General features: G+C 42.6%; 1 protein-coding gene across 1 annotated transcript; it reads left to right on the plus strand.

Annotated features, from left to right (window-relative positions):
- The first annotated feature begins 16 nt into the window (after nt 1-16).
- On the plus strand, nt 17-15,338 carry F2R (coagulation factor II thrombin receptor). The gene is made up of 2 exons (XM_029941346.1): nt 17-150; nt 13,604-15,338. Exons 1-2 carry the CDS (start codon nt 63-65, stop codon nt 14,800-14,802), a joined length of 1,287 nt encoding a protein of 428 aa, XP_029797206.1. The 5' UTR covers nt 17-62; the 3' UTR covers nt 14,803-15,338.
- Nucleotides 15,339-26,320: the final 10,982 nt, after the last annotated feature.

Consider the following 26,320-nt stretch of genomic DNA (forward strand, 5'->3'; position numbering starts at 1 on the left):
CCCCGAACCCGCGCCGCTCGGAGGCGGGGCCGTCTGTCCGAGCCGCGCCGCGCCTCCGGACAATGGGGCCGCGGCGGCTGCTGCTCGTCGCCGCGGGACTCAGTCTGTGCGGCCCCTTGCTGTCGGCCCGCACCCGAGGCCGCAAGCACGGTGAGAGTCGGCCCGGTTATTCCCTCCCTACGGCCGGGGCCCCCGCGGGAATGGAGCGGGCGGGAGAGGGGACCAAATGGGGTGCAGGCTGTGCCTTCCCCGCAACGGCGGTGCCCCTGGCCGCACCCTTTGTCTCAGGTTGCTCCGGAAGCCACGCAGGTATTTGAGCTGAGATCCAGAGTCTCCCCCAGTCAGATCCGGGAGGGGATTGTGAGCCATGCTCCTTTGGACTCGGTGTCGGAGGATGCAGCCTCTGGAGACGGGGTGTTGGATGGGGAGGAGGAAGCGGCGGTCAGGTTTTCCTGGGGAAGCCCGAGGCCCCTGGCTCCTCGTTGCTTTTGTTGTCCCTCTGTGACCTGTTTCTCCCGGGACCACTCCGAAAAGAACGGGCCTCACGTTGCTCCACCGGTCAACGATCTGGCCTTTTCAACATGAAGTGGAGCTGAAGTTTTGTTTGGCTAGAATTTTCTTGCACCTATTACGGGCCAGGAAAATGGTGTAGAGAAGAGCTCACTGTTGTGGACGTTTAGTAGAAAGTCAATACCAGCAGCTTCTGACACGGGCCTTGTGTCCGGGGAGGTGCTCGTGGTTCGGCATATAGGGTGATAACAGGATAGCCCCGGGATGGCAGTGGCTGGCGTCGGTGGTGGTATTGTTACCTAGCACCCAGTCTTCCAAGTGTGCTGAGGAAAGAAAGAGGTCCCCTCCCCGGAACCTGGCTCCCTTGGACCCTGCGCGAGTTCGGTATTTCTGTTCCTGGCTTGCTGCAAGGAGGAGGATGCTCACCTAGAATACAGTTCTCACCATTAGTGGGTATTTTTAAGTATCTGACTACTTGACCGAATTCTCCCCCCCTCCCCCCGCCATTAAAAGCAGAACGGAGAAGTTGTTTTTAACTAGATAAAGACTCTAGTTTGAAGCTGAGGAGGGAAAATGTTTCAATTTCTTGATAGTGATAGTACTTTATAAGCTTTTAGCTCCCCTCCTTCCACTTTTTTTCATGTAGAAACAGATTGTAGCTGGGTTTCTTAGGGGTGACAGTGTACTTGACATTGTTTTCACACTAAAACGTAGTGTAGATGCATCTAGAAAAAGAGGTGGCAGGGTGCCTGGGTGGTTCAGTGTGTTGAGCATCCTACTCTTGGTTTAGGCTCAGGTCCTGATCCTGTGATATTGCCTCTGATAGGGCTCCTTGCTGACAGCATGGAGCTTGCTTGGAATTCTCTCTCTCCTCTCTCTCTCTCTCCCTCTTTATACCTCTATCTTTCTCTTTATCCCTCTCCCTCTCTCTCTCTGCCTCTCCCCTGGTGGAGTTCTCTCTCTCAAACAAATAAACCTTTTAAAAAGAATAAGGTGACAAAGATAGTGTTTTCTCTGCTCTCCGTCTTTGCTCGGGGTGCTTTTGGACATGGTGCTTTTGGGAAAAGTAAAAGCTTCAGCTAGAGACCCTGTTTTGCAGCAGCCAGGAGGCTGGGGGCGTTATCTCTTAGAGTGTTTGAGGAAATATGGAGAACTGAAAACTGTGTGGTGTTACGTGTGCTGTATTCTGTGACTTTGAAATTTTATTTTGGGACAAGTTTGTGGGAATACAAATTGTTGTTTGAGATTTGGATGGTGGGGTCAGGGACAAGTTTATACAAGCGCAGTTCCGCTGGAGTCACCTTTCCTCGCATTGGCCTTGGGGGAAGATTCCTGGCCTCTGTTAGGGAGTAAAGTGAAGGCTGCTCTTTGTGCTCTGCTTTCTTCCTCATTAACTGAGAAAGTGCATGGTAAGAGGGGTAAGCCAGTGTAGACGGATAACTGAACACACACACTGGCTAATTGGTCTACACTGGATTCTGGAACCACTTGGGTAGGTAAAGAACAAAGGACCCTGAGGGAGGAAATGGAACATGTGCAAAGTGCCCTATTCTGTGTCAGACCCTGGGCCGCGAGGCATTTGCACTTCAGAGTATCTTGATTTCACCGCGTCAGAACACATGGTCAAGACAGATGTTTATCCCCTGCTGCCGTTCTGAAACTAAGGCTCAGAGACAGTATACCGAAATTTCACATGGGGAGGGGGCCCTGCATGCAGGAAGTGGGGCCTTGTCTTTAGAGAGTTTAAATCACTAATAAAATCAACTAAAAATAGGTCTGCTTTTTCTTATCACCATTCACAGACAGCCCTAAAGAATATCTGTCATAACCAGCTGTATGTGAGCAGAGGAACTGTAAGACCCCAGGCATTGGCAGGCCCTCCAGGCTGGCCCTGCCCACCAGTTAGAGCTTTCCTGAAGCTCCCAGGACTTTTTGTCCCCACTCATGTTGGCATTTCCTGCATTGTCACTATGTGGGTATCTCCTCTCTCCGGTTACGATTATAAACTTCCATTTATCCCCACGGAGTCTAGAACCAGTGTTCGCTCAGCCGACATTTATGGAGAAATTCGTAAGTTCATTAAGTAGTTTACTTTCCTTTGTCCAAGTGATGTAAGTGACATGACTTTACTTCATCAGAGAGGGCCAACATCCACGGGGCGATGTTTGTAAATTTTGGAAGGATCTGGAGGGTGAAAGCGTTCAAGAATAGCTGATGGTGACTGTGGCAGAGGGGATTGATTGCGTGGCAGATTCCACATGCTGCCCAGGTGCCCAGAGGGTCAAGACCAACTCCTTAGCAAAGAGTGAGGTGCCCCTCCCCTTGCAGGATGGGTCCCCAGCCTCTATCCAGCCTCCTCTATTATATAACCTGTTATATTATCTATATTTCACCCCGCCCCACCTTTCACTTCCTCCTCCAAGGAGCTCTGCTTTCTCTGGCTTCTATCCCCCTGCCACTCCCTCTGGCCAAAATGCCCTCCCTTACACCCCACATGTTCACACTTAATTAAAAACAGCTACTCTGGGGTGCGTGGGTGGCTCAGTTGGGTAAGTGTCCGAGTTTGGCTCAGGTCATAATCTCACAGTTCCCGAGTTCGAGCCCCACTTCAGGCTCTGTGCTGACAGTTCTGCATCTCCCTCCCTATCTCCCCTACTCTCACTCTGTCTCTCTCTTTCTCTCTCTCTCTCTCTCAAAACTAAACATTAAAAAAACCCAGCTACTCCGTATGAATCACCTACTACAGCAACATCTTGCTTAAGTACATACACTGTCTTGTTTATTCCTCATGACAGTCCTTTGTTTAGATGTCATCCCTATTTTACAGGCAGGTAAACAGACCCCAAATGGTTAAGTCACAAGACTATAGCAAAAAGTGGATCTGGTATTTGACCACAGGCCTGGCTTTCCTAAGTGCAGGCTTTCTCTATCCTCCACCGCCCGACCCCCATAGAGAGGAAGCCATCCAGACCCCCTGTAGAGAAGAGTTACTCTCCTGTGTTCTCCAGAAACCCTAAAGAGCAAAGTTTGTACCCCGTTGGTCTGTAGCCCAGGCCTAGCACATGGAGGTGTTTCGGGAACTTTTATGCTTGGGTTGTGGTATCCTGCCATTTACTTTTGCAAATGCATGATAAGACAGCCCAAAAATGCATCCGTGCTCATGAATATGCTAATTAACTGGCTGTTACTGAGAGACTGTGGTCTAAAGCCTAAATAAAAGGCACGAAACTGGACAATGATTCTGCCCTAAGCTGACCAGAATCCTCTCTAAAGCCTGAAAGCCAAATTTCTTATGAAATAGCAAGAAGTCAACTTCTACTCCAATACCTACCTAAATTAATTTCTACCCTCCTTCCCTCATTCACTTTTTGCATTCCGCTATGCCTTTGACTTTATTTTTATAGGACATATAAAGATAATAAGTTCCCCCCTAAATTAGTCTAATCTTCCTTTGTGTGAGGGAATGTTTTCAAGGCATGGGGGCCCTTTCTCAGGAATAGTCTCATGTCCTCTCTGCTGGGTGCCTTTCCCCCCCTCTCCCCACCTTTCTAATTCAGTATTTCTCAGCCCTTTATGTCTAAATGGATTGGTGTGCTGTGAACCCTAACTTGCACTTTCTCAGCAGCTCTGAATTTACTCCTTTTCCAAAATGCTTCTGGCCAGCCGTCTTCCCACTGCCCTCTCTGCCCCTTCCCCCTCCGTCACTCAGTTCATCATTGTGCTTGTCACCCTCACAGGCTGGAACTCAGCTGAGCCTTAAGTGGGTGGAGTTACACAGAGACAATGGAGTCCCCAGGACCCTGGGTTTCTAATCATCCACCCCACCCCCCGCCCCACCCTCCTCTGTTTAGACACATCCCTCTTTTCCCTCAGAACTCCATTTTCTTTCTTTTCTATATTTTTAAATTGAGGTAGAATTTACAGAGTATTAAATTAACCCCTTTAAAGTATATAGTTTAGGGGTGCCTGGGCGGCCCAGTAGGTTAAGCCTCCAGGTCTTGATTTCGGCTCAGGTCATGATCCCCCAAGCTGGGCTCTGCGCTGGCAGTGGGGCGCCTCAGGAGTCTCGCTCCCCTGCCCCTCCCCCACCTGCATGGGTGTACTCTCTCTCTCAAAATAGACAAACATTTTAAGAGATGTTAAAGCACATCGTTAAGTGGTATTTAGTACATTTACAGTGTTGTATAACCACCACTTCAGTCTAGTTCCAAAATGTTTTCATCACCCCAGAACAAACCCTGAACCCTTAAGCCCCCATTCTCCTCCCAACCCCTGGCTTTTTGTCTTTTTGAGTTTACCTCTCCTATGCATGTCTTTTTTTTTTTTAAGATTTTATTTTATTTTCTAAATAATCTCTGCACCCTACTTGGGGCTTGACCTGAGATCAAGAGTCCCATGCTCTGGCAACTGAGCCAGCCAGGCAGCCCTCTTCTCTGCATCTTATAAATAGCATCATACAGTATGTGGCCTTTTGGTTCTGGAGGACTCGTCTTTCACGAGTTTTCACGAGTGTGCAGGCTCTCCCTGTGCTGTGCATACTCGGAAAAACCTTCAGGAAGAGTCACAAGGAACCACAGGCTAGGTTTATGTTTTACTGTGATCCTGGTATTGGTTTCAACATTCAGAAATTTCTACGTATTTCCCTATTTTGAGGTTTTTTTCATTCTGCCTTTTAGCCTCTCTTGCTTATACCCAGAATTGTCAGAGCAAATAGGTCTCCCTATGAACTGAGATTGTTCTTTCTGGCTGTGAGCTTCCAAATCCTCCAAACACCCTCTCCCACGCTGGTCCTACGACGATATTTGCAGAAACCCACTGAAGGTACAGCCTCCTTTTCCTCCATCCCAAGGCAGCCAACGATGTTTTGTCACTTAAAGGCCATTACAGACCCTTGTACATCCTTTATTTACTTTCAAAAGAACCAGCCTTTTGAAATAAAAGGAATAACGTATAATTTGCACTTGAAAACAAATTTATTTCATTTTAAGAGAGGACATTATGTAATCTATATTTCAAGTCTATGATGAATTAGAAGTCAGGTACTACAGTATTGTAGAATAGTGTTTTCCAGTATTTTCTTTTTTTGCTAACAGTAAGCACTGTAAGAAATACACTTTCCACTGTGACACAGCAGTTGTGTGTGTCTGCAGTAAACATGCATGGGCAATTGTGTATACACAAACGTGAAATAGAAGTTCTACCAACCTTTACTCACCTTTACCATGTGCTGTGAAGTCCAGTATTTTCTATACTATTCTTCTTTTAGTGCTTGTTAAGCCTTGTATATTGATTTCATAACCATAATCAAGTCTCCACCATCATTTAAAGCACAGTGTAGCAGGCATAGTGAACTGTCCCATGGTTAGCAGAATTGACAACCTTACTTGCTTTTTGAGAAGAGCTCGCTTTCCGTGAAGTGCTGTTCATGATCGTTTCTCTCACAAGCTAGAATCCACTTTGTTTGAGTTCAGGTTTACAAACTGCAGTAGGACTTGGGCGAGGTTGGGGACAGAGACGGCTTGGTACCAGGAGGAACTGCTGAGTATTAACATCCTTTACAGTGAATTAGTTTTCAATGAGCTTGTTGTTGCAGAGAGCAGCGTTCCCAGGACACGGGGCTCAGGGCTTCTAACTTGTGTGACTAAACAGGCCAGAGGAATGGGAAGAGCCAGGGACTCCGAATAGTTCCCAGAGAAGCCTGCCAGTGTCCTAACCCCACACGCAGGCCCTGGCCTCCAGGAGGGACCTGGGACCCCACCCATTTCTCTTCTGTCATCTTTGTGCCTGCTCTAGCCTCCAGTGCCCCTGACATTGAAACTTTCTGGTTGCTTTTATCTTGCCTTCCCCGGTACCTCCTGTCCCAGCTGCCTCTTAAGTCTGCTCTCCTGTGCTTCCAGCCGAGTCCCTGCTCCAGTGTGTGGGCTAAGAGGGAAGCAGCCTCTGATCCTGGCAACCTTCTCTTAACCTTGCAGTCAGTGCCTACCTCATTCTACCTTTAATTCCGCTTTTCCCAGAACCGAGATCTTTGTTCACTTACTGCTTTTGCTTCTGCCATATCTTGAACACTGTCTTAAAGATTGGTTTTTCTGAGGTGCCTGGGTGGCTCAGTCGGTTGGGCATCCAACCTTGTAGGTCACGATCTCACAGTTTGTGAGGTCAAGGCCTGTGTCGGGCTCTGTGCTGACAGCTCAGGACCTGGAGCCTGCTTTGGAGTCTGTGTCTCCCTCTCTATCTCTGCCCCTTCTCTGCTCACACTCTGTCTCTCTCTATTTCAAAAAATAAACAAACATTAAAAAAATTTTTTTAAGAAAACAAAAAGATTGTTTTTTTTTCTTTTGTCCTTGAGTATCTCTATACTGCAGCTGATGTGTCTGTGAGGACTAGGTTGTCAGCATGTGATTGGTATGTAGCCAAGGTCAGCAAGGCTCCTGAATTCCCATGCAATAATCAAGAGCATCATCAACTTAAGTTACATTTTTACCTGGTCATGTACCATCTGCTGTAGTTACAAGAAAGGGCAGATTCATTTGTTTGGTGAAAAGGTTTTTGTTTACTTATTTATTTATTTAGAGAGAAAGAGAATAAGCACAAGTAGGGGAGGAACAGAGAGAGAGAAAGAGAGACAGAGGGTGAAAGAATCCCAGGGAGGCTCCACACCATCAGCAAAGATCCTCATGTGAGACTTGAACTCACGAACAGCAGGATCATGACCTCAGTCAATATCAAACTACCTGCTTAACCAAGGGAGCCACCAAGGCACCTGTCAAGTCTTTTAAAGAGACAGAGTAATGAATGTGGTATACTTCAAAGGGTCTGAGCTTTGGAACCGGGAAGATCTAGGTTCAAATCCTAGCTCCTCTACTTCTTGTGTGACTTTGCACTAGTTACTTAGCCTATCTGTGCCTTTGCATGTTGTCCATGGAACAGGGATTATAATACTTATATTGTAGAAATGTTAGAGTTACATGAGTTAAGTTATGAAGTACCTAGCACATAGTAGGTGTTCAACAAGTATTAAGTGATTTTCATGACAATTCTCCCATATTCCAGAAAAGTCTTTGAGGAGTTGGTATCATATGAATTCATTAAATGTAAAACTATGTTCATTTAAACATTCGTGAACTTTTTCCCCTTCAACACTAAAACAAAAAAACAAAAGCAAGAACTCTTGTACTTAGCTTCTAGGAGCAAGTAATTATGCATACAATATTTGTTCTTTTTTTTTAAACTTTTATTATGAAAACTTTCAAACATGCCCAAAAGTGAACAGTATAATTATTCCCTATATTTAGTTTTGTCCATACATCACTTTTCTTCCTCCCCAACTGGACAATTTTAAAGCAAATCCTAGACATATATGTCATTTCATCCATAAATATGTTGACATATATCCTCGGAAATAAGAACTCTTTCTGGGGGGCGCCTGGGTGGCTCAGTCAGTTAAGTGTCCAGCTTCTGGCTTCGGCTCAGGTCTTGGCCTCATGGTTCATGGGTTCGAGCCCCGCATGAGGCTCTGTGCTGACAGCTCAGAGCCTGGAGCCTGCTTCAGATTCTGTGTCTCCCTCTCTCTCTGACCCTCCCCTGCTCATCTTGTCTCTCTCTGTCTCTCAAAAATAAATTTTAAAAAGATTTTTTAAAAATTTATTTAAAGAGCTCTTTTTTTATGTATAACCATAATACCATTACATCACCTAAAAAAAATGAGTATCAACTTTTTTATATCATGCACTATTCAGTCAGCATTCAGATTTTGCTGATTGTCTCATAAATGCCTTTTTTACAGTTGGTTTATTTGAATCAGGATCAAACAAGGCCAACCATTTCATTTAGTGAGCCCGTCTCTTAAATCTCTTTTACTCTGTAACTGTTTCCCCTCTCCTCCTTTTTCATGGCTATTTATTTTTCAAAGAAACTGAGTCATTTGTCACAGAGTCTCTCCCCTGCCCACTGGGCCCGTCCAGCTGCGTCACGTTGGGTTGGTGGGTCAGCATATGCTGGTCTGTCGTCTGCATCTTCTGTCATGTGGTACATCAGCAGGCTTGATCAGATTCAGGTTTGAATGTTTGCAAGACTAAATCAGCACCAGTGCTGTGTACTTCTGTACATCTCAGCATTGCCTCTCTTTCTGTGATCTTAAGCTTACTCAGTAGAAAAAAAAATAAAAGAATGAAATCTTAAAGAAAAAAAAAGGTGACTCAGCCAATTGAGGCATTTTCTGCTTGCTCCAGCTGTTATGAAGGTTTCTATCTGCCTCTCATCTAGTGGTTTTAGTGTCCACTACTAATAAGACTGAGTCCCTTATTTCACCAGGAGATTCCAATAAATGCTTCCCTAAATCTGTTATTGTGTCTGCATTTATGAGCTAGAATTGTCTTATAAAGAAGAACCTTCTCTAGTTGACTATTTTGTTTCCCTGAAATATAATTTATGTAAAAAGGCAGGATAAATGCTTGAATCTTGCTTTTATTCATCAATTTTATATAGGGTCCCCTCATTTCCTCCAAAGGTGACCAAAAAGATTTCGTTTTCCTTTGGGTATCATTATCAGTCAACTTACGGATCTTAACATGTATGACATGTTTCAAATGTTTAAAGCCACTCTTGTCATTCTTTTGGTTACCGCTTGTCACACCTTGGCCAGTGGGAGTGCAGACTCCAGCGTCTAACCTGACCCTGACATTCTTTACAGATGTTCAAGGCACATCTTATATATTTCCTACCCCAGCTCTGGAACTAGCCATTTCTTTCAGGAGCACTGGTTCTTTGCATTGGAGAATGGTGTGTATTTGCATTTGAGGCAGTGGAATCTTGTAATAATTTTGCTGTTTGTCATTTGATGGAATTAAGATGTTTCCATTAATTTTCCATCATCTTCTTCTCTACTTCTCTTTAGTCTGTAGTGTTGACTCACTTGTGGAGAAGTGCAGGGTACAACTGTTCTGTTCTGTGTGGGAATGTGGGCAAGGCCCTAAGACTTCTGCTTTGCTAATTCCTACGAAGCCAAAGCCTGGTGGGGCAGAGCTCTGAGTCAGAGCCAAGGCTGGTGCTTCGGTGGAGCCTGGCATGGTGTAAGTCCCAGGGTGCCAAGACCGATAACATGTCTAGTCATCACTCTGCTTCCAGGCTGGATCTCATCAAAAAAAGAAGAAGCATTACCTGCCTTTCTAATTTTTAGAATTCTCCAGAGTTAGAAAGTCCATATTTAAGCATTTAAGCAGTGTGCTATATTGAAACACAAACCAACTCTAGGGTCATTTAAGAGAAACCTAAATTGAGGGAAACTTAGCAAGAAGTATGAGGACTGATTTTTAGGACCTGAGCTGCTTTTTGTGTGTGTTTGAAACCTTAGCTTAACAGCAAAACCACAGATGAATTGTGAGAGGTGACAGGTGCTTTCTCCTTGAACTGCGAGCAGTGCCCGGATGGGAGGAAAAGGGAGATACTCAAATTCGAATTTCAGCCTAAGGGGCTTGAGCTAGTCGGACATGTCTTTTTATTTGGAATTGTTTTTTTGTTCTTTCTTTGATGCCAGTATGTACTTAAATTAAAAAAAAAATTTTTTTAGGGGGCGGCCCAGTGGCACAGTGGATAACGTGTCGAACTACGGATCAGAAAAAAAAAATTTTTTTTTGCTGACATTTTTTAATTCCACAAAAGCTAAAGTATCAAACCTATAGTAGCAAGAAAAGGTGACACCTTAAGTAATGATATTTAATCAAGGGATTATGCATTCCTCCCAGGCTCCAGCCTGTAAAAAGTTCATGTTTCGGTGGGGATAATGTTTCTGTTACTAACACCATACTGCCTAAAAAAGCCTAGCCAGGCTTTTGAAAAGCAAACCCTTGATGCCAAAGTAGTAAATATAGAGTAGACCCCACAACAGTTGTATTTTCAGAGGAAGGGATCATATCTAAGAGGCTTAGTTATAAGTGTATAGTAGTTTTCATATTATATCATTCCTCTAGGTAATGTCTGGATTCATACCTGTCCATGCAGTCCTGTGTGTGTGTACTTCGTCTCTCCATGCATGGCAGAAGTCCTTAATGAGGTCAGGCTCCCAAACTGCAGAGGAAAATTGCGTTATCTTAAGGTTCTTCTGAGTCGGCATTTTTAAAAGATTTTTCTCTATTTATTTTGAGAGAGAGAGTCCCAAGCAGGATCCATACTGGCAGCACAGAGCCTGACACAGAGCTTGAATTCATGAACTGTGAGATCATGACCTGAGCCAAAACCAAGTGTCAGAAGCTTACCTGACTGAGCCACCCAGGCAGGGCAGCCCTGGGTTGGCATTTTTAAGGACACATTCTTTGCCTTCACTCCAACACAGTACGACCCCACAGTAGCCTCACATCCCTCAGGGGCTGTCCTTACCGGTGTCAGGCCTCCACATGGCTGGGTCAGTATGCAGGCAGAGTAAGTTAGATGCATCACAAAGGGAAGGAAGTTATACTTCTGGAAAAGGCCATGAATTTGAAATTTGATATATAGCTCTGAATGCTGGGGCTATATGCTTTACAGCCTGTTCATGCTCCTCATCATTCTGAAAAATTATATATTGCTAAACAGAAGAGAAGAGGTGCATAGATGCCATTTTAATTTAAAATAGTCGAGAGTAGGGGCATGTGGGTGGCTCAGTCACTTAAGCATCCATCTCGTGATTTTGGCTCGGGTTGTGTTCTTACAGTTTGTGGGATTGAACCCCACATTGGGTTCTGTGCTGGCAGATTCTCTCTCCCTCTCTCTCTGCCCCTTCCTGCCATGCGTGCGTGTACTGTCTTTCTGTCTCTCTCATAATAAATAAATAAACTCTAAAAATAAATGAGAGTAAGCAAATAATTGAGTCTAAAAGCAAGCTGCCCTGAAGTGAAAGGACGATGATCCTAATTTCCTGCATTGATTCATATTTATGGTTTACAAAGTCAGCGTTTGTCCTACTTCACATGCGATGCACCTGGCTCCAGGTTTCTAGGCTAGACAGCTATTGGAACCCCATTTTAATGATTCTGAGACTGAGTTCGAAAAGATTAAGTGACTCCTGACAGAGCCAATATTAGAATGCAAATCTGGGATTAAAAGCCAATTTAGGGAGCATTTACTATGTGCAGGGCACTGGAGACTCAAATTAATAGGAATGGTTTCTTACCCTTGAGGAACAATAGAGACATATGTATTTTCTCAGAAGCTCATTACCAGAGAGATTTGTCCTTCTGGTGACAGATCTCCTGCTGGGCCACCCCTTCATCTCAGGAGCCCACTTAGGACCTTGCTGAGGTAGCCCCACCTCAACCTTTCACCCCAGGCCCTGTTCTACTGTAGCTTCGCTCCTTGTATTGGAAATAGATGCTGATCAATTGTATTTTATTTTCTAGTTCTAGAATTTACATTGGTTCATTTCTTTGCTGATCCTATTTTTTCCTTCATTTCAATGACATATCTCCCTTTGGTTCATTGTAACACATCCTTTAAAATCCTTATCTGCTAAGTCCAACATCAGCATCATCTTGGGATTAGTTTCCACTGATGATCTTTTTTCTTAAAGACTGTATCACATTTCTCTGATTCTTTTTGTGTCAAATGATTTTGGATTCTATCTGTCCTCTGGTTCTTCAGGCTGGAAACTGGGTGTTCTATCTCAGTTTTAGGTATCCTCTCTGCCATTGATTTTGGCCTTCCCTCAAGCTAAACAAGAAAGTCAAGGAAACAAGAAAGTCACTGGGCACCATCCTTTCTTTCAAGATTCATTCCTCCTCTCCCCTATACCACCTGATGAATCTAAATGCCTTCAGGTCACTGATTGGAGGGAGGCAGAAGGTCAAGAGTTTGTAATTTTTATCTAAGGGATGGTTGGGTCCAATGGGACACTAACTCTTCTATTGCATTATGACTCTCTGTAAGCTTTTGTTTGCACAAAGGGTCCACCACTGAAAAATAAGAACAAAAGTTTGAAAATTCACTATACTTATCCAATTTCTAGCCAGATTTTAAATCTCTAACATCACTTCTCAGGGACCTGCATGTCCAGCCTTTCTTGTGGACACTTTCAGTGATAGAGGGTTTGTCCTTCTTCCCCTGTAGTTTCTCTCCCCAGTGCTCAGCTTCCCAGGGCCCAATAAAGGTTCTTTGTCCAACTCTCCTCAATGGCAGAATTTTAGCCAAAGCTCTTTCGAGGGAAAAGTGTTGCCTTTCTTTGATGAACATTTTAAGTGGTTGCTTTTGTTGGAAGAGGTTGATAAAAGGTGGAAGTTTGCAACTGAGCCTTGATTTTGACTTCTGGTTGACACTCAGAAGAGCCTGATTAGCCTGGCATAAGCCTTGATGCATGTAACATTCTGGAACTGAACTGAGGAAGGACGTTGGCCCAGAACATCTGCTACTCCACAGACCTGCTCAGGAAGGAGACAGGAAGATGCCCTGGGTGGTACGCACCTGTGGGTTATATTAGACGATGACCCGAAGGACTGTGGTTTGGGTCCAAATGTGATGAGACATTTGGGACCTCCTACTGTGTAAACAAACTAAAGTTAGTAGAGGAAAACTACTGTCACATGGACTATGGCCATGGAAATGAGAGCCCTCAGTCCTCCTCTGAATTTGGCTTTAGCTCCATTACTTAGGAAGTCCCCTCACCTTCCTGCAGATGTTTCCATTGGGAAGGATGAGTTTCAAGGGGTGTGTACAAACTAAATGGAGAAAATATACACATGAAGGCCTGTGGAGCAAAACGAAGTCATAGAGCCTTGGAGTGATTTGTTTATAGAGACGGCAGGTAGTATGGAAAAGAAGTTGCTGCTTTTTTCCTTCATGTCAGGCACTCATCCTTTCCTGATGTCTTCAGGGTATATTTCTGAAAGCATATCATTCCCCTATGTCCTTCTGAAGAGCAGAGTTTTAAGTGTTTCCTTGTGCCAACAAAAAATGCTGTACAGTATTTTGAGTTAGTTAATTCCCTGATAAGATCTATAACCCATTTGTGCATTACTTGCTCTTTACCACCCAGTCTCCTAGTAACAACACAAAAAATAAAAGTAAAATGTACTCTCTAGTTTGCCTTTTTAATTTGTTCTTTCTCTCTCTCTCTCTCATACTTTTTAAGAGTCAAAAGCAAACAATGATACTGCGGAGATCCGGTCATTTTTTTCCATGAATACCAATGACAGATTTGAATCATTCCCACTGTACGAGGACTCTGAGGAGAAAAACAGAAACGGGTTCCCTGAAGACAGATTAAGCTCCATCAACAGAAGCCATCCTCTTGAAATACTGTCCCGTCCATTCGTCTCAAAAGAGGCCTCAGAATATCTGACCAGCACCTGGCTGACGCTTTTTATCCCCTCCGTCTACACTGGTGTGTTCGTCATAAGCCTTCCTCTGAATGTCATGGCCATCCTTGTGTTCATCCTGAAGATGAAGATCAAGAAGCCTGCCGTGGTGTACATGTTACATCTGGCCACAGCAGACGTGCTCTTTGTGTTATTACTCCCGTTCAAGATCAGCTACTACTTCTCCGGCAGTGATTGGAAATTTGGGTCTGAGATGTGTCGCTTTGTCACCGCAGCATTTTACTGTAACATGTACGCATCTATCATGCTCATGACGGTCATTAGCATTGACCGGTTTCTGGCTGTGGTGTACCCCATCCAGTCCCTCTCCTGGCGCACCCTGGGAAGGGCCTCCTTCATTTGTCTGGCCATCTGGGCTATGGCCATCGCCGGGGTGGTGCCTCTGCTCCTCAAGGAGCAAACCACCCAGGTGCTGGGGCTCAACATAACCACCTGCCATGACGTGCTCAATAAAACCCTGCTGGAAGGCTATTATGCCTATTACTTCTCCGCCTTTTCTGCTGTCTGCTTCTTTGTACCACTCATCATTTCTACAGTCTGTTATGTGTCTATCATTCGATGTCTTAGCTCCTCCACTGTTGCCAACCGGAGCAAGAAGTCCCGGGCTTTGTTCCTGTCGCTTGCTGTTTTCTGCATCTTCGTCATTTGCTTTGGACCCACCAACGTCCTCCTGATTGTGCATTACTCACTCCTTTCTCAAAATTCCATGGCAGAGGCTGCCTACTTTGCCTACCTCCTATGCGTCTGTGTCAGCAGCCTAAGCTGTTGCATTGATCCTTTGATTTACTATTACGCTTCCTCTGAGTGCCAGAGGCACCTCTACAGTATCTTATGCTGCAGAGAAAGTTCTGACGCAAGCAGCTATAACAGCAGTGGTCAGTTGGTGGCAAGTAAAATGGATACTTGCTCTAGTAACCTCAATAGCAGCATATACAAAAAGCTCTTAACTTAGGAAAAGGGACTGCCAGTGAGTTGACAAGAAAAGATTCAAAAAGTGAGTAACCTGAGGATTCTATTAGTCCCTGCCAAAAAGGTATTTGCAATCAAAAGCAATACATCTATAATTTGCATGCCTCTTTCTTATGAGAGCCATTAATCATATCTATTAGTTATAGAAAAAGATAACAAGAATAGAAAACAGTGTTATTCCAAGAGAGTATTGCTGGTGCTACCATAATAACTCGTTTTTGATATATTTAGGTGACTTACTATATATTTGTGTGTGTGTATGTGTGTGTACACACACACACATTTGTATCATTTGGAGTGCAGTATAGAATAGGCACTTTTAAACCCTCTGTCTTTTCCCCCAGAAATTAAAGTAAATAAACCCTATCTTCTGATTTAATGGGCAAAGTTCAGATTGGTGGATGGACATCTGAAGATGTTCATCAATAGGGAGGGATTCTTATTTGCTTTGGCAAATAAGCGTATTTTGAAATTGTTAACAGCAATGCTTAAGTTATTAAAGGATAAGACTTTGCACTATCTCTGTGTAGAAAAAGTTCTACTGTTTTTCATTTTAAATGTATCAAAGTTTGAATTCTTTAAATTATGAAAACAGATAATATGGGTAGCATTTTTAAAGTTTTCTACTCTGTGTATGGAAAGCAAGAATGAACATAGGTCCCATGACTGACCTTAGGTTGGCTTTGAAAGCAGCCTGCCCCAGATGGAGGACTCCAAGCAATAGATACAAAGCAGGGCCATTTCATACACAGACTGGTGAAAACCCTCCAGCTGAGCCTTCCCCAGATCAGAACCAGGACCACCACAGTTACTTTCTCCTCCTGCGGTTCCCTCAAGAGTTGGCTGTGAACTCTGTTGTTTTATTAGAATTTGGCAAAGTGAGTTGTGCTGTCCCAGGAGACAATGACTATAAAAGACTTTTCTCTGCCCATTTCAAGAACAGAGAAAGAAGTCCCATTCACTTCCTGCAATTATCCCACAAGGACCATTCTCAGATTGAAACATTCATGGAGCAAACATGAACACACGTTTTGTGCTCTGGGCACAAGTGATGGGTGCTGGGCATACAGAGTTGACTACGGCTGAGATCTGCCCTCACGAAGAGCGAAGTAGACCAGTACAGAGTGTGGGCTGTGTATGAGAAGTAAATATGTCCTTATCTAAAGAAGCCTTTTTAGCCCGATGTCACCATGCAAGTTTCATACAAGCAATGATTGTCAGTTGAAGAACTTTGAACGTTTGGGTTACTATTTGCTGTGATGATAACTTGAGATGAAAATATAACACAATACAGGAATTACAGTTTAAAAAAAAATAAGTCCTCCATTCTCCATTGATTGGACACATTTATTTACAGATGTTTTCAAAAGTAAATCAGAAATCAATTATGCTACTCTGATGCGAAATAATAGAAGAAAATGAAACTTTGAAATCAAGAAAAATCATTCTATATTTTCCATTTGCTTTTTTTCAGAGTTAGATGATTTTAAAAGCATTTTTTAACCCCATGATTCATATCAAGTACAGAAAACCCTCATGGATTTGACAAAATAATTTGAAAATTAGGTTGAAATGTATATACTTCATTGATCCTTATGGATCAATGTTGGCCTTTTAAACAAACATAAAAATGTGAAAAGGTTTCAAGGCAAATGTTTACCTATTCAAAGAGCAGACTCTTTCCAAATGCCATAGAATAATTTACATAAAAGCATAATATAAGTATAAGCTAACATTGATTTTATTTTTTTAGCATTGGTTTTATTAAATTAGTTACTATATTTTATCCAACTCAGTGGAAATTTACTTGTTTATTCAGTCTGAAATATTAATATACCTCTGACTTTATATGACTATCATTACTATATTATTGGTCTTTACTTACATTATGTCCTTGTTTTTATGTTCTCTCTTTTTTAAAAAAAAATGTATATGACCTATATTAATAAACATGAAAGTCTGCTTGGTATTTGTTTAGAATAAATTTTGGCTGTATCTACCAGGACCCTGGCAAGAAGGCCAGTCTTAGGGTTTAACTGAGGGGCATTTAATGAAGAGGGGATGTGCAGAGAGGCAGACGGGGGTCAAGGGAATCAACGGGATGATGACGCACCCCAGGGGCTAATGGTTCAGGGCTGTCATTACCACCCCAGGGCTAAAGGGGGTGGAGGAGGGAATACTCTGATCTCCTTTCCCTTAACCCTCTGACCCCTCACTGGTGGTGCCTCCTGGTCTGGCTTCTGGTCTTAACCTAAACTCAGAGGTCAAGGGAACCTCAGTGGTCTAGGCCATAAAGATCTGCTTCTTGGAGCATGGAGAATGGATCTGGAAGAACAAAGGAATTGGATGATGAGCTTTCTGGTTTCTTTTTTTTTATTTTATTCCTTCTTAAGAAAACTGAAGGTTGTATCATTGAGAATATTTTCAGATTCCCGGGTTGTAGGCATCATGAACAGAATCTGCAGTTCTTTCCTAGTGAAGACAGAAACAAATGAAACGTCCAAGCCAGTAGGAAATCCTGAAACCCCAAGGATTGCCCTTGAATGACAGTCCTTTGCCATCTGATGCTCCCTGGGGCAGGGGACAAGGAGGCCGGAGGGGGAATTAAAAGCAAAATAGTAAGCACCTCTGGGAATTGAAAATCAGTAAGAAAAATTCTAATAACATATTTCTACATTCATCAGCAACAGAAAAATTTTTTTCAACTGAATAAAAATTCTGTTAACACAGAATTTTTAAGTTAATATACAAGCTTAAGTTTCTGAGCCCCAGACACTCTGCACATGTTTCAGGATTAGATATATTGAAGTAGGCCCACCTTGTGGCCACCAGAAACGGGATCCCTGCCCTAAAGGGAAAATGACCTGTAAACTCTTCTATTTTTATTTTTCAAAATATGCTTTAAGTCAAAACAACACATTTGAAGTTTCTTTTTTAATTTTTTTAAAGTTTATTAATTTTGAGAGAGACAGCATGAGTGGGGGAGGGGCAGAGAGGGAGGCAGAGAATTCTGCGCAGAGCCCCAGGTGGGGCTCGAACTCACAAAGCCATGAGAACAAGACCTGAGCCAAGACAAAGAGTTGGATGCTTAACTGACTGAGCCACCGAGATGCCCCTGAATTTTCTTAACACAACAACGTTTTTTCCACCAAGTCAAAAATAGGATTTTTAAGGAAGTAGATTATTCAGCTGTTGAATATAAGTGTGGAAAATTTGAAGTTATGAATGTAAGAAATTTTTTTTAATGTTGGTGTCTCCTTCAGGAAGTCTTGAGCTCTGCGAGCAAGTGGAAAAAGTTAAGCAGTGTTTATGACCAAGCTTTTTAAGTGTGTGAGGCCTGGACTCTCTCTGCTGGAAGCTTTTCTTCGTGCAGGTGTCATAAAAAATTAAGGGGGAAAACAGTCATGAAAAGTAATTTCCTGGCAGAAGTGGCCCGTGTGGTTATTCCTGTCAACATTCCTTGACCAAATGTATGTCGAGAGTAATTGACCACAGGATCAACCTGTGTTTTCTGAGGAAGGTGTGGTTAAGTAAGCCACAGCCCAAACAGGGAGAAGAAATGCCCCAATGCAGGGATTCTGAGTCCTTGAGAGCTTTCTAGGGGATGTATGAAGCCAAACCTGTCTTAAAACACTAACCTGTTACTTGCCATTTCTTGCTGTGATTCTCTCACTACCGTATAGTTGTGTTTTCCGGAGGCCGCATGGTACATTAAAAAAATTATTTCAAAAATTCCTGAATATTGAATTCTGATACAGGCTGACTCCAACACACCACTGGGTATAACCTACTTAAATGAAAAATCTTTAGCATTCTCAATAATTCTTTTTTTTTTTAACATTTATTCATTTTTGACAGAGACAGAGCACAAGCAGGAAAGGCAGAAAGAGAGAGAAAGAGTGAGACACCGAATCTGAAGGAGGCTCCAGGCCCTGAGCTGTCACCACACAGCCCAATGCGGGGCTCAAACACATAAACTGCAAGACCATGACTGGAGCTGAAGTTGGACGCTCAGCCAACTGAGCTACCCAGGCTCCCCTAGGGTCCAATAATTCTTAAGTGTATTAAGGTATTCTCAGCCAAAAAAGCTTGAGAATCCTGGTCTTCTGCAAGGTTTCCCAACTTTATTGCCTTCAAGAAGATATAGAAGTCAGTCACAATCAGGAGCGCCTGGGTGGCTCAGTGTGTTGAGCATCTGACTCTTGGGTTCTGTTCAGGTCGTGATCTCACAATTCGTGAGTTTGAGCCTCTCATCGGGTTCTGCACTGATCGTGAGGAGCCTGCTTGGGATTCTCTGTCTCTCCCTCTCTTTGCCCCTCCTCTGCACATCCTATAAATAAATAAATAAATCTTTAATAAAAGAAATCAGTCATAATTAGAAAGCACTTATTTATAAGGGCAAACAGTTGGCTCACAGCAGCAAGCCACCACATTGAGTTTCTGGAAGCCTCACAGCTGAGGGGATCTATCTGTACCTTAGAGCAATGGCACCCAATTTGAGGCAGCAGGCCCAGTGTGCTTAGAAGTTAGGAAGCTTTGTGTGAGGTCTGCTTTGCAGCTAATTGCTGTAAAACACCCATGGCAGCATCACAGAAGTGAACATCAGGCCCCATACTTCTTGTCATGGGAACTGTGGGTCTTCTGGAAACACAGAAAACCAGAGGTCAGATTCAGCAGCATCTTGGAATTCAGATAATGCAGTATGTTCTTAAGCAGCCAGCTATATGCTCCTCACTATAGGAAATGACTCATAGGCACCACGGAGATTAGCTCTGAAAGCTGCATGTATAGCCAGAACACATCAGGTGGTGGCAGGGCCAGTCTGCCTGTTTGGCCCATTTTAACAACCACAATATTGGGCCTTTTTAGCATGCTGCTGTGTGACCCATGCCGGGAAGGGAGACATTGAGCTAGGGTGGAGTAGGCAATACTGTGATGCATTTAAGAACAAGACCCTGGGATGCCTGGCAGGCTCAATGAGTAAAGCATGAGACTACTGATCTCAGGGCCCGAGTTCAAACCCCAAGTTGGACCTAGAGCTTACCTAGGGGGGAAAACAAGACCTCAACTGTTCTGCATGTTTTTGTTTTGTTCCATTTCCCATCCCAAGATATATAATTGCTCTTGAAATTGGCCTACATGAGGCCAAAAAATATTTAATATATCCCTGTTTTCCAGAAGCTAACCAGGTTTTAGATTGAAAGCATAATATAGAATGCTTCATTAAGAAGCATGGATTTTGAAGACCTCAAATCTTAAGACTTAGTTAAATCTACCCCTTTAGAAGGAAGTTTTGGGAACTTTAGGTCAGTTCTCATCTCTGGCTGCACACAGAGTCATTGGAGAGCTGTTAAACAATTCCATTGTTCCGTCCCTACCCTTGACCAATATGAATCAGAATCTTGTGGGTGGGACCTGGGTGTCCATATTGTTTTCAAGCTTGTAGGAGATTATAATGTGTAAGCCAGTGTTCATACCACTGTTTAAGAGCTTCTTGGGGAGCCAGTTTAGTCGGTAGAGCATGTGACTCTTGTTTTTGGAGTTGTGAGTTCAAGTCCCACAACTGCATGTAGAGCTTACACTGAAAAAAAAAAAAAAAGTGCTTCTTGGGACACCTGGGTGACTCACTCAGTTGAGCATCCAACTCTTGATCTTGGCTCATGTCATGATCCTAGGGTCATGGGATCAAGCCCCCTTGTCAATGAGCATGGAGCCTGCTTGGGATTCTCTCTCTGCCCCTTGCCCCAACTCACACATGCACTTGCTTTCATGAGCTCTCTCTCAAAAAAAAATTCTTTAAAAGTGCTCCACAAATTTAACATGCATTCAGATTATATGGGGATCTTTTTTAAAGGTCTGGGGTGGGTGGGGTCTGAGTGTCTTAATAAGTTCCCAGGTGAGGTTCACATGGATGTTGACATGGTGTGTCTTCAGACAGAACTTTGAGTACCAGGGCTCTGAGGCAAAATTTGGCCACGTTGGAGGTCCAGGCACTCAAAACCTTAAGTTCTCATATGTTTAAAATCATTTTCTGAGGCATTTTTTTAAATTGTGGTAAAATTGGGGCAACTTTTAATGTAGCAGTAGCGTAAGTGCTTAATCAAAATTGTTTTAGGTGCTATCTATCTTGCTGTATTTTGTTCTCTGCTCTTGGTTTTTTTTCCTAGGGGGAAAGATAGCTTAAAAGGTTTTAATCTCATACATAAACCATTTCACAAGAGGCTGGGGCTTTAGAGTGGCGACTCCCGACTTAATGCAGGCAGATAGCAGCCGCGCCTGGTTACCAGAAAGCAGATGGGTTTCTTGTTTCTGGGTTTGGCTGAAAAATGGTGACCTCAGGGACATGCCTGGATACTAGTAAGCCTCAGGAACTTCAGTCTCAATGGTGCTGGAATGAGCGGCAATGGAAACCCTCAGGCAAAAGTCAGCCCAGGCGGCATCCTGAGGGGATCCCTGACTCCACTGCCTAGGAGAAAGCAAAGGTTGGGGAGATTCATTCTAGTAACATGCATTTGGAGCATGTATTCTAAACCTGGGATATGTCTTCATTCTGGAAGCCCTTTTACAAGCTGATGAAAAAATCTCCTGTAGGATAAAAGAAGAACTATACCTTGTATGTATGGGTTGTATCTTAGCAATAATCAAGTATCTGCAATTTAATACAAGAGAACACTGGCTCCTGTCTAGTTAGTGGTGGAATTTTTTCTATGACAGCTATAAGCAGCTTCCTAAGGAAGAAAGGCCAGAAGGAAAATAGAAAAAACCAGCAAGAGTAAGAGAAAGCTGTGGGGCTTGCTTTAGGAAAGCATTTTGACAAAATGTCATCACCCTCCAGATATCTCTAACCCTGGATCCAATTGTATGACTTCTGGGAATCAGTTCTCAAGAGATCACTTTAATGAAAACAAAGCATTAGACTTCTAGTTTTTAATAGCATCCTTATGTGCATATTTATAAAAGCCTGGAAACTCTCTAGATGTTCAACCCTAGAGCACTGCTTCAAAAACGAGTACATCCATTTAAAATGGCAGGTATGGGAGCGCCTGGGTGGCTCAGGCAGTTAACTGTCCGACTTTGGCTGAGGTCCTATCTCACAGTTTGGTTCATGAGTTCAACTCACATATCAGACCATCTGCTGTCAGCCCAAAGCCCGCTTCAGATCCTATGTCTCCCTCTCTCTGTTCCTCTCCTGCTTGTTCTCTCTCTCTCAAAATAAATGAACCTAAAATAAAATGGCATGTATGATGTGCATAGAATGGCACTGAGAAGTGCTTATAATATTAATTTTTTAAAAAGCAAGGTTCAATGATGTGTATGCAGTATGAAACCAACCATATGGGAGAAGAAAACAGATCTGTGTGGGATCTGTTAACAAGGCTAGTGGGAAATACACCAAACTATTTCTATAAAATCGTGTTTGGAGAATAGGGCTTTTTCTCTTTTATGTATTTCCTACCTTTTCCTGAATAGGTACTACTTCTCTAACAAAAAAAGCACTCATATTAGAACAAAAAAAAAAATTAGGGCACCTCAGTAGCTCAGTTAAAGTGTCTGACTCTTGATTTCAACTTAGGTCGGGCTCATGAGTTCAAGCCCTGTGTTGGGCTCTGTGCTGACAACTCAGACCCCTGGAGCCTGCTTCAGATTCTATGTCTCTCTCTCTCTCTCTCTCTCTCTCTCTCTCTCTCAAAAATAAATAAACATTAAAAAAACATTTTTAAAAAAAGAATGTTCAACATAGCATATATACATACATAACCAGAGCTCGACTTTTTCCTCTGACAGACTTTATACTTATACCAAAGGGGCTGCTCATTTATTTTCCTGTGGAATTCATTATTCTTCATCAAGCAGCAAACATTATTTTCTCAAAACATAACAAATGCTTTACTTTGGCTGATTTCATCACATAATTATGCTAGTCTTCTTATTCTTTATGTATGTAACCCACATATTATTATCTAGAATTTGAAAAATCTGATTCATTCTTCCATAATCTCCTTTAAAAACAATACTAGAGCTTTATTTCTTTAACTTGCTTCTACCTTACTTGACCCGTGTTGTTGGGTACTGAATTTCACTTACTCCTTTCATTATAGTTGTCAAATAATCTATTTGGTGAGAGTGAATCAAGCAACCACAGACACGTTATTTCTGCACAGTGAAGACAGCCTGCATGCTGGAGAGAACCACGCAGACATGACTACACTGAGCATTTCTCAAAGTGGAATCCACAAAAATTATTTGAGCCGCATGTGATAATGCAGATTTCTGGGCTCCATCCAATACTTATCATCAGTGTCTCTCCATTGGGGCCCGGACCATCCATATTTTTAAAAGGGGCAGGGGTATTTCTTATGCACACCAAACTTGAGAACCATAAAACTAATATTTTCAGAAAATCTGTTACCTAGTGCATTCTGTGGTCAGGAAGTAGCAAACCACAGTTTATCTGTTAAAATGCTAGCATTTTTCATTATCTTGTAGATGAGCATGTCTATCTGCAAAGTTATTAGAGTATTCAGATTCTGTAGCTATTTCTCCCTAGATATTGGCCCTAAATATCTGATTCTATCCATTGAAAGATTTAGCCTTAATGCTATCATTCACTTTGCCTTTAATGTGCAGAAATGGGTACCTTCTCCTCTAGAGATACATCTCAGTAGGATTTTTAGCATATTTTTTGAATAAGTAACACTCATATGGTTCACATTTCAAAAGAACAGAAGGATGTACAATGAAATTTTTCCTCACACCTCTGTTATCTCCCCAGAAGCAACCACAGTTAATAGCTTCTTGAGTATGGACTTGGATGTATTTAAAAAATAATCTGGCACAAAACATGAGTATGTAATTGGCCATTTTATTTTTCAGTTATGTCTTTGGGCTTTAAAAACTCCTGTTGAGGGGGTATCTGGTTGGCTCAGTTGGTAGAGCAAGGGACTCTTAATCACAGGATCCTGAGTTCAAGCCCTACACTGGGCATAGAGCCTACTTTAAAAAAATAACAAAAAAGGGTTGACATACAGGTATCAGACAGGCACTGTGGTATAACAAACAACACACATCCCTCAGAGGCATATAATAACAAGGATTTATTGCTCATTCTCTGGAATAATCCAGTAGACAGTTCTGCTGACCTATTCTGGGAATCTGTTAGCTGATTTAGGAAGGCCTTGACCTGGATGACTGGTGTGACTTAACTGTGATCTGTAGGTCTCTCACCTTCCACTGTGCTAATCCTGACATATCCTCATGGCAATAGCAGAAGAGCAAAAGAGAGAGAGAGAGAGAGAGAGAGAGAGAGAGAGAGAGAGAGAGAGAGAGAGAGAGAGAGGGAAAACATGCAGGACATGTTGAGGTCTGGGATTGGAATTAGTATATCCTCACTACAGTCACATTCTCTTGGCCAAAGTAAGACACAAGCCCATCCCGGATACAAGCGGATGGAGAAGGATACACTGCCTCTTCAGTAAAAGGAATTTCCAAGTCTTATGGCAAAGTCATGTCTGCAGAGAGTGAAGAATTGATATCATCATTGAAATCTGTACACAATGTCTGAAAACCTCATAATGATCCTTAAAGAAATGGCTTAGCCTTCAAATACTATACTTTTATTTTTTTAAATAGTTTATTGTCAAATTGGTTTCCATAAAACATCCAGTGCTTTTCCCCACAAGTGCCCTCCTCCATTACCACCACCCCCCTTCCCCACTCCCGCCCCCTCTTCAGCCCTGTTGTTTTCAGTATTCAGTAGTCTCTCATGATTTGCATCCCTCTCTCTCATCAACTCTCTTTCCCCCTTCCCCTCCCTATGGTCCTCTGTTAGGTTTCTCCTGCTAGACCTATGAGTGCAAACATATGGTATCTGTCCTTCTCCACCTGACTTATTTCGCTTAGCATGACACCCTCGAGGTCCATCCAATTTCCTACAAATGGCCAGATTTCATTCTTTCTCATTGCCATGTAGTACACCATTGTATATATAAACCACATCTTCTTGATCCATTCATCAGGTGATGGACATTTAAGCTCTTTCCATGTTTTGGCTATTGTTGACATTGCTGCTATGAACATTGGGGTACATGTGCCCCTATGCATCAGCACTCCTGTATCCCTTGGGTAAATCTCTAGCAGTGCTATTTCTGGGTCATAGGGGTGTTCTATTGATAGTTTTTTTGAGGAACCTCCATACTGTTTTTCAGAGCGGCTGAAATTCCCACCAACAATGTAGGAGGGTACCCATTTCTCCACATCCTTGCCAGCATCTGTAGTCTCTTGATTTGTTCATTTTAGCCACTCTGACTGGTATGATGTGGTATCTCAGTGTGGTTTTGATTTGTGTTTCCCTGATGATGAGTGATGCTCAGCATCGTTTCATGGGTCTGTTGGCCGTCTGGATGTGCTCTTTGGAAAAGTGTCTGTTCAGGTCTTCTGCCCATTTCTTCACTGAATTATTCATTTTTGGGGTCTGGAGTTTGGTGAGTTCTTGTAGATTTTGGAAACTAGCCCTTTATCTGATATGTCATTTGCAACTATCTTTTTCCATTCCGCTGGTTGCCTATTGGTTTTCTTGATTGTTTCCTTTGCAGTGTAGAAGATTTTTATCTTGATGAGGTCCCAATAGTTCATTTTTGCTTTCATTTCCCTTGCCTTTGGGGATGTGTCGAGTAGGAAATTGCTGCAGTTGAGGTCAAGGAGGCTGTTTCCTCCTTTCTCCTCGAGGATTTTGATGGTTTCCTGTCTCAGATTCAGGTCCTTCAGCCATTTTGAGTTTACTTTTGTGTATGGGGTAAGAAAGTGGTCTAGTTTCATCCTTCTGCATGTTGCTGTCCAGTTCTCCCAGCACCAGCTGCTAAAGAGACTATCTTGTTTCCATTGAATACTCTTTCCTGCTTTATCAAAGATTAATTGGCCATACATTTGTGGGCCCAGTTCTGGGTTCTCTATTCTTTCTATTCCATTGGTCTATGTTCTGGTTTTTGTGCCAATACCATACTGTCTTGATGATGACAGCTTTGTAGTAGAGGCTAAAGTCTGGGATTGTGATGCCTTGGTTTTCTTCTTCAATATTACTTTGTCTATTTGGGGTCTTTTGTGGTTCCATACCACTTTTAGGATAGTTTGTTCTAGCTTTATGACAGCACAGCCATGATTGCTGAAGATTTTTTTAGTTGTTTAAATATTTCTCAGTGTCAACAGAAAGATTATAAAAACAGGTCAAAGCCCTGGGTTCCAGCCTCAGCTCAGCCAGCACATGCCCGGTGTGAGAGAAAAAAGGATGAATACCGACCCAAGGGAAGTAGGAAAAACGAAATATAATGAATACTTCAAGCCCTACCAAAGAAATTTGAAGATTTTAATTGAAGATTTGCTCTGAACTCTCTGACTCCCTTCGGTGAGGTTGCTGACGTAACAACAAGCCACTTGTTATATATATATATATATATATATATATATGTATATATATATATATATACATATATATATATATATATATA

The sequence above is a fragment of the Suricata suricatta genome, chromosome 6 (assembly GCF_006229205.1).
Source record: "Suricata suricatta isolate VVHF042 chromosome 6, meerkat_22Aug2017_6uvM2_HiC, whole genome shotgun sequence".
In the NCBI taxonomy this organism is placed as follows: domain Eukaryota; kingdom Metazoa; phylum Chordata; class Mammalia; order Carnivora; family Herpestidae; genus Suricata; species Suricata suricatta.

Bases quoted from the DNA above. Each gene is read 5' to 3' on its own strand.
- F2R (XM_029941346.1), top strand. From the start codon at position 63: ATGGGGCCGCGGCGGCTGCTGCTCGTCGCCGCGGGACTCAGTCTGTGC. The intron at 151-13,603 runs GTGAGAGTCGGC...ATACTTTTTAAG, and splicing joins CACCCGAGGCCGCAAGCACG to AGTCAAAAGCAAACAATGAT.